Source organism: Rhincodon typus, unplaced genomic scaffold (genome assembly GCF_021869965.1).
Source record: "Rhincodon typus isolate 14 unplaced genomic scaffold, sRhiTyp1.1 hic_rhity00008035, whole genome shotgun sequence".
Lineage (NCBI taxonomy): Eukaryota > Metazoa > Chordata > Chondrichthyes > Orectolobiformes > Rhincodontidae > Rhincodon > Rhincodon typus.
In genome coordinates this window covers 1-8,924 of record NW_025973673.1, presented here as the reverse complement: position 1 = coordinate 8,924, position 8,924 = coordinate 1, and the positions used below count along the sequence as shown (strand labels likewise).

The 8,924-nt window shown below is 44.3% G+C and overlaps 1 protein-coding gene across 1 annotated transcript; it reads right to left on the bottom strand.

The window, feature by feature from the left end:
* Positions 1–213: 213 nt before the first annotated feature.
* On the bottom strand, positions 214–2,791 carry LOC109924309 (complement C1q tumor necrosis factor-related protein 1-like). The gene is made up of 3 exons (XM_048594314.1): positions 2,766–2,791; positions 2,267–2,403; positions 214–847 (listed from the first exon to the last, which is right to left on the bottom strand). Exons 1-3 carry the CDS (start codon positions 2,789–2,791, stop codon positions 300–302), a joined length of 711 nt encoding a protein of 236 aa, XP_048450271.1. The 3' UTR covers positions 214–299.
* Positions 2,792–8,924: the final 6,133 nt, after the last annotated feature.

Below are 8,924 nucleotides of genomic sequence, written 5' to 3'. Positions count from 1 at the left end.
AGAGAGAGAGAGAGACACAATGGAAGAAATGAAGAGACATCTTAGTCCATGTTGGGTTCTATCAAGTAATGGACAATATTTCTCCAAAGAGAAGAGAGAGAGAGACATAATGGAAGATATGAAGATGTATCTTAGTCCATGGTGGGTTTTATCACATAATGGACAATATTTCTCCACAGACAAGAGAGAGAATGGAAGAATTCAAGAGGTGTTTTAGTCCATGTTGGGTTCTATCAAGTAATGGACAATATTTCTCCACAGAGAAGAGAGAGAGAGAAAGGAAGAAATGAAGAGGTATCTCAGTCCAGGTTGGGTTTTATCAAATAACCATTGAAGGTGACATAAATGTCGACATCGTCGCTGTAGACAGCGTTTTCCCGCTCCCGCTTGTAAAGGCGCACCCAAACTTCATCGTTCTCCTGCAACTCCAGCATGATGCTCTGGCTCTGCATGATGCTGCGGTCACTGGGCTGTGCATAGCAGATGACCATGTCCTGGTCATTCTTCATGATGTGGAGGTAGGTCTCCTTAAAGTTCCACGTGTGGATGTTGAGGTTGAAGTAGTAAATTCCGGGGATGTAGCAGTAGAACTTGCCCTTGAACATGTTGAAATGACCGTGGAGGTTCACAAAGGTCGTGTCAAAGACCAGGGTTTGATAGTAATCGCTGCTGTGTAGTCCTTTCTTGCGGCCTACAGAGAAGGCTGAGTAGTGTTGCTTGTATGAATCGCCAGGTATTCCTGCCTGACCCCGGTCTCCTTTAAGCCCCATTGGACCTTGTATTCCTATCGGGCCTTCCTTGCCATGTTTCCCTTGGGGCCCCCGTTCGCCCTTTTCACCTTTGTCCCCTGGAAAGAAAGAGAAGACTGTCAATACTCTCCTTTACCATGGACTATATCCCAAGCACACTGGAGTGGTACTGCGGATGGGAGGCATAGATTGGACTGGATTGGAAACTGATGGTTAAAAACAAAACTTGGCAACATCAAAATCACTGGCGTAAGACATAACAACCAGAGCAGACCATTTGGACTAATGGATAAAGTATCTGACTTGGGTGTTAATCTGGGCACTGTCATACAATTGTAGGTTCGAGTCCTACTGTGATCACTTTGGATGGCATGCTGGCTCAGTGATTAGCACTGCTGCCTCACAGTGCCAGGGATCCGGGTTCAATTCCACCCTCAGGTGACTGTCTGTGTGGTGTTTGCACATTCTTCCCGTGCCTGCGTGGGTTTCTTCCGGGTGCTCCGGTTTCCTCCCACAGTCCAAAGATGTGCAAGTTAGGGTGGATTGGCTGTGCTAAATTGCCCATAGTATCCAGGGGAGTGCAGGTTAGGGTGGATTGGCCATGCTAAATTGCCCATAGTATCCAGGGGAGTGCAGGTTAGGGTGGATTGGCAATGGGAAATTGCCCACAGTATCCAGGGGAGTGCAGGTTAGGGTGGATTGGCAATGGGAAATTGCCAATAGTATGTAGGGATGTGCCGCCTAGGTGGGTTGGCCATGGGAAATGCAGGATTACAGGGATAGAGTAGAGTTGTGGATCTGAGTGGGATGTTCTTCAGCACGTGTGGAGTCAATGGGCTGAATGGCCTGCTTCCACACTGTAGGGATTCAATGATCCAAACTGTACTAGGATCCATAAGATCCTAGTCACAATGACTGAACAAATTTTCTGGTTGCTATTACACAATAAACCTTCCTGCTGTCTAAGGGCAGTGCTTTTTCCGTAGAAACCCCATGGTGGTATATTGTCAACCACTAATCACTTAAAAAGGCCCAAGACGATGTAGGATTGACGGCAGAAAATTAGCTGAAATAACCCTCAGACTGGTAGAGGTGGGAAATACTACAAGGTAGCAGGAGCAGCTATCTTGGAGATCACCATGGTTGACTGATGGAGATCTGCCAAGATCTAATGGATTGACAGAAGGGGCTGAATGGTCTCCACCTGCTCCTGTGTTCCTAACACTCATGCTCTTTGAACGGGGCAGGACAGTAGCGGGATGGGGTGGAGGAGCAGGAGGGTGAAGAGCTCACCTCGCTGAGAGAGAAGTTGGTAACTAGCCATTCGGCTCTCAACAAGCCTGACCTGGAGTCTTTGGACTCAGAGAAAACACTGATAGCCCCTGCTGCCAAGCCAGCAATTCCATGTTAAAGACTTATTTAGACATTTACAAAGGACAGGTGCCCCACAGTTTTAAGTGATTTCAGGCACAGGGGGCTGGAGAGTATTCACATTTCCAGTCGGGAGTAGCACTTACTTTTTGTGCTCAAACATGGCTCAATGCCAGTATAATTTGTCACGTTGTCTTCACTACCAGTATCACGCCCAGGCAAGTGTGAGTCCTTAAAACCAGCTGTCAATTTACTGCTGCAGTTTGTATCATCTCCTCCAGATCTACATTAACCAGAACATAAGAAACAGGAGCAGGAACAGGCCATTCAGCCCCTTGGGCCTGCACTACCATTCACTTTGATCACAGCTGATCTGCTGGTGGCTTTAACTCAACTTTCTTGTCTGTTGCCCTCCTGAAACACTCAACTCCCTTGTTGATCACAAATTCAACATCAAGTTTTCCCAATGATCTAGCCTGTTTTGCTCACTTGGTTGGGGGTGGGGGGAGTGGTGGTGGAGGGTGGCGGTTGGGAAGGTGGGGTGGGGGGGGGGGGGCGAGAGAATTCCAAATGGCCCTCAGAAATTCTTCCTCATTTCTCTAAATATGAGACTATTTATCTTAAAACTGTGTTCTGCATTCTTACCTGTCCTCAGGGGTAGCAGCTAGCATCTGCCTCATTAAGCTGCCTCAGAATCTCATATGTTTTAATCAAAGCTTAAACACACATACCTACAGATTCAACAGATGTGCTCTGAGGAAGGGTCACCAGACCCAAAACGTTAACTCTGCTTTTCCCTTCATAGATGCTGCCAGATCTGCTCAGCTTCTCCAGCAACTTTGTTTTTGTTCCAACAGATTCAAGAACAGCTTCTTCCCCGCTGTTTTTAGACTTCTGAACAGATCTCTCAAATCTTAAATTTAATGTTGATCTCGGTCTTTGTGCACCTTCTCTACAGCCGTAACATTGTATTCCTCACTCTGTTCTATTACCCGAATGCACTTTGTATGGTACGATCTGCCTGTACTGCAAGCAAAACAAAACTTTTCACTGTACCTAGGTACATGTGACAACAATAAATCAAATCAAAAGATCTTTCTAGAGTCCAACCTGCTCAACATGTCCTTGTAAGACAAGCCCCAGGGATCAGCCAAATAAATCTTCACTGAACTGTCTCCAATGCAAACATACTCCTCCTTAGCTTGATCTCTGCCTGAGTACTTTTTACATAAATCTTCTAGAGTTATTGCCCGCACTGCGTAACATGGAAGCAATATCTGTGTAATTCCATCAGATGATGACAGTTCATGGAGATTACTGTTGGCATCTTATAATTTACAGCAGCCTCGGTGTTTAACTTGAGTCGTATTCTACACTGAAGCGAATCCTATTGACCTTTTCAAATCTGTCATCCTGTAAAAAGAACCACGTACATCAGTGAATTATATTCCCACGCCCACTCTCCTTTATTAGGCAACACTGGCAATTTAATATTTTCCATCTGACCCCATCAAATGTCCCATAAAAATGATCATCTATCTTTCAGATGAGATTTTACAATAAAACCCCAATTACCAGCTCAGGACGAGACGAAAGATCAGAAAGGAACATATTTAGGAACCAACAGAGATGAGGAGAATGTCTTTCCCTCAGGCGTGTATTTATTCTCTGAAACTTTCTTCCCCACAGAGTGGTGGAAGCTGAATACTTTTAGTGTAAGAGGTGGAGAGAACATAAGAACTAGAAGAAAGGGTAGGTCATCCAGCCCCTTGGGCCTGCTCCGCTATTTAATACAATCATGGCTGATCTCATGTCGGCCTCAGCTCCATTTTCCTACTGCTCCCCATAACTCTTCAACCTATGTTTTGTGATGCTAACAAGGTCAGCCAGATGGACCTCATAGAATATGAGTTCCCTGACTGGGGCTGTTAATCTGGTCCAATCAGGGACCCCTGGCTGACAGATATAAACAGGAGCGTCAGGAGTTCTGCTCACTCTGAGACCTGGCTCTGAGCTAACTGGGTCAGTGTCATGTACAATGCATGTGTAAATAAAGGATGACTTGGCAATGGGATATTAGCCTTTGTGGAGTTAACTGTGACGAATTAAAGATCTGTCCATCCCCTCTTTAAATATATTCGATATCCCAGTGTGCACCACATAGTGAATTCCACAGGTTTATAGCCCTTTGAGAACAATCAGTCCTCCTTATCTCTGTTTTAAGTCTGCCACCCTTCAGTCTAGACCTCTCATGTTAGATTGACCCTCAACATCTGCTCTCTGAAGGTGCCTTGGCTAATGCTGGAGTTGATGGAGGATCAAGATGAGTGCAGAGCAGAGGCCAAAGCCAGATCGATCATAATCTTCATGAATGGTTGTACAGGCTGGGGATGGTGTCAAGTGGCCCACTCATGCTCCTAATTTGTGTGTTTTCTTTGCTTGTATCTATGACTTAGTGAAAGAACGGACCAATCATATTGAATAAAGGCTATAATTTTACATGGGGGTGCAGGAACAGAGGGATCTGAGTATCTATGTTCATTTGTTTCTCCAGGAGAAATGGTGGTACAATGGTAATGTCACCGGGCTAGTAATGCAGAAGCTTAGGCTAGAGCTGTGTACATGTGGGTTTCAATCCCACTGTGGTGTTGGACGGCACTTAAACTAACTTGCAAAGCAATCTGGACATTGAAGAATAGTCTTAGTAATGGTTACTACAGCAGCTGTTGTCAATTGATTTATAACAAGGTTGAGTTGAACTCAGTTCAAGGGCAATTAGAGATGGACAGCAAATTTGACCTTGCTGGTGATGCCCACATCTGATGTTGAATATAGAAGGACACATTGAGAGAGCCACTAATAACGTGTAGACCATCCTTCATTTTAGCAATGGGGCGTAGATTACAAGAGAAAACAGGTTACTTTAAACTTGTATAAAGCATTGCCTTAGGGTCAAGTAGAATATTGCTTCCAGACCCGGGCATGAGACTTCAGGAAAGTTGGGTAGATGTTACACAGAATGCAGAAAGTTTTACGAGAATAGTTTCCAGGGCTGAGGCAGTTTAGTTACGAATTGGAGAAGCTGGACTGTTGAAGAAGATAAGGTTGAACAGAGATTCAATAGACGCATTTAGAATGAATGAGGCATCTGGACAGTGTAGACAGGAAGAAATTGTTCCCATAGCAGAAGGATCGAGAATCAGAGGCAATAGATTTAAGGTACTTGACAAAAAAAGGGATGGGGAGACCAGGAGAAATGTTTTCACGCAGCAAGTGGTTAGGTTCTGGAATGCACTGCCCAGAAGCGTGGTGGAACCTGATTCATTTGAAGAATTCAAGAGGGAATCTGAAGAGGAAGATTGCGCAAGTTGATGTGGAGAATATAGGGACTATGGGAATTAATCATTCGGTGAAACATCTAGATACTGAGCCTGAATGGCCTCCTCCTGAGCTATAGCCAGTTTGGTGATTCTGTGAATTGTCTTAATAGATTTCCTTAAAAATAACCTATCATTAGCACATGGCTATTTGTGGGATCTTGCTGTGTATAAATCAATAATCGTGTTTCCTTTTTTTTAACAGTGACCACATTTCAAAAGTACCTCATTGGTTGTAGGGCACTTTTGGACATCCTGAGTTTGTGAAAGCCGCTACATAAATCCAAGCTTTTCTTCCATTCAAACACCTTTAAAATTCCAGATGATTTTATTTTTTCTCATTTAGCTGTCTTCGCAAACTCCAGTCTTTTTTGATGCTAGAGTGAAATCATACCAGGCTGCTTACTCATTAGTGAGAGGCAACTGGTGTTGAGTTTGACCTGAGTGCTAGCAAGGGGAGATGTTGGGAAGGAGAAGCCCGCATGGTTACTTCAGCTGGTGCAGGAATTGAAACCACACTGTTGACATTTCTCTGTCAACTGACCAGCCAACTGAACTAACTAATCAGTAATGATGACACCATCTTATAAGGACGTCCTTTTTAATCTGTCTTTCCTTATGAAATTCCTCAGTGTTGTTGCAGTGAGTAGCCAGCAGGTGGCAGAAGACAGTATGGCAGAGTGCCATGGTAACATGGCGGCTCAGTGGTTAGCTCTGCTGCCTCATAGCGCCAAGGGCCCGCATTCGATTCTAGTCTTGGGTGACTGCCTGTGTAGAGTTTGCATATTCTCCCTGTGCCTTTGTGGGTTTCCTCTGAATGCTCCAGTTTCCCCGCACAGTCCAAAGATGTGCAGGTTAGGGTGGATTGGCCATGCTAAATTTCCCATAGTGTCCAGGGATGTGCAGGCTACGTGGGTTATCCATGGGGAATGCAGGGTTATGGCGATAGGGTAGGGGGTGTGTGTCTGGGTAGGATCCTCTTCCGAGGTTGAGTTTTGGTCTCCTTATTGAGAAAGAATGTACTGGCACTGGAAGGGGTGCAGAGGAGATTTTTCGTCTTTTTGATCTGTATATCCTTTGCTTACTATGATCTACCTATACCACTCATAAACAAATCTTTTCACTGTATTTCGGTACACATGACAATAAATCAATCAATCAATCACCTAAATCAATCAATCACTAGGTTGATTCTGGAGTTGAGAGGGTTGGCTTATGAGGAGAAACTGAGGAGACTGGGATTATACTCATTGGAATTTAGAAGAATGAAGGGGGATCTCATAGAAACATATAAAATTAAAAAGGGACTAGATAAGATAGAAGCAGGTGAAACTAGAACTAGGGGGCATAGCCTCAAAATTAAAGGGAGCAGATTTAGGACTTAGTTGAGGAGGAACATCTTCACCCAAAGGGTTGTGAATCTGTGGAATTCCCTGCCCAGTGAAGCAGTTGAGACTATCTCATTGAGTGTTTTTAAAGCTAAGATAGATAATTTAATGAACAGGAAAGGAATTAAGGGTTATGATAGCGGGCGGGTAAGTGGAGCTGAGTGCATGAAAAGGTCAGCCATGATCTTATTGAATGGCAGAGCAGGCTCGAGAGGCCAGACGGCCTACTCCTGCTCCTGGCTCTTACGTTCTTATGAACACTCGATGGGCTGAATGGCATCTTTCTGCTCTGTAGGGATTCTATGAGTGTAAGTAGGGAAAGCCTTTGGTCTATAAAGACTACTCTGGCTAACTGGCCATAGTTAGCTTCTTTTGTCGTGGACCTTCATTCATTGAGAAAGTCAAATAAGTATTTACCAGTCTTCCAACATCCCATAAAATAACTTTCTTAATTTCAACTCCAAGGTATTTACAGTGGATTTTCAAATTCAGTTGCATTGTCCAAAACAGGCATCACCTAGAAATGACCTCACTCTCAACACCAGCAGTCTGCAAGCTTAGGTTTTTTTGTACAGGTACAAGCTGAAAGCTTACCCTATTGAAGGGAAAGCTACAGAACTTTGCACTACATCGCTCAACCCTTATTGTCCCCTGTTCAGGAGTTGAGGCTTGTCTTGTGGTTCGCAGAAGGCCGTAGTAATTGCACTGCTTGATTGGAGTTTAGGTCAAGAATGTTTTCAACATCCCAGTTGGAAAACCCAGTAAAACCTGTCCATGCCAGTCAGGTCCTGTATACCTCAAAATGGAGGTCCAGTACGATCAGTACAGGCACTTGCAAGTTCGACTGTTTTTGTTTGTAAACTGGTTCCCTCGCCTGGTATTTGCTGGTGTGGGTGATGGGATGATACAGTGATGGCAGTTCAGTGAGACAGCATTTTCCATTTACATGGTAAATGGTTAGAGGCTCCTCAATTCTCTACTCCAAATCTGGGGGAGCTCAATTATTGAGACTGTTGAAAAGGGCAGTCGAAAGATTTCTGGAGACTGACTATAACAAGGCAATAATAGATGCTATGTGGGAAAGTGACATTGAGGTAGATCATCAGCTGATTGAACGGTAGAGTTCAATGTGCCGAATGGCCTACCTCAATTCTAACGTTCCTCATCCCTCAATATTTTTTGGAATAATACAACTAACATAGCGGCTCCTGTTGTTTCAACATTGGAAATGATGATTTGGCTGGCTTCCCTGAAGGACTGAGAGTTTGATAATGATGGTCGGGGGGTGTGGGGGGAGAGTTGGGTGGGGGGGGGGGGGAGTGCAGGAATGCTGAGGAAGAGGATTGTTGAAAATTAACCCTATGTGTTCACTAGTGTAACATTGTCCAAGCTGTAACTTTGTGGGATGCCAATGTGAAATGGGGATGGGGAGACCATCATAAAGACCTTGAAGGTATAATGGTGATCACTGAGAAAGAAGTTGAGAAGGGCCAGTGATTTGGTTAAAGCTGATAACTTAATGATGTTAGTTGAGGGCTAGCTGTTGGGAACCGGGGAAAGGGAAGATTTGTCAGCTATTTTCACCTGAAAATCCCTGAGTAAACTACCCGCACTGAATCCACCTATTCAAATAGAGGACAGAACATTGGCAAGCGAGCTCTGTAATAATAATCACGTCTCCCAACTCTGCTTTCTTATCTACACCTGCACAGCAAGAGGGAATTTAGCTTTAAGTCTGAACCCATATTTCTATGAATCCCTTTGCTGCAGCAAAGAACAGATTTCAACTGTTTTGACTATGGTTGTAGCCGGACAGGCGACTCAAAATGGCAAAATCGGATAATACACCAAGCATGCTGGGAAATCACGCCAAGCATTGGCCAAAGTATTTGTGCAAAGACACTGAAATAAACAAGCTGCAGCTGCAGACAGCACAATACTCAATAGACTGAGAGATAGTAGGAACTGCAGATGCTGGAGAATCCGAGACAACAAGGTGCAGGGCTGGATGAACACAGCAGGCCAAGCAGCATCATAGG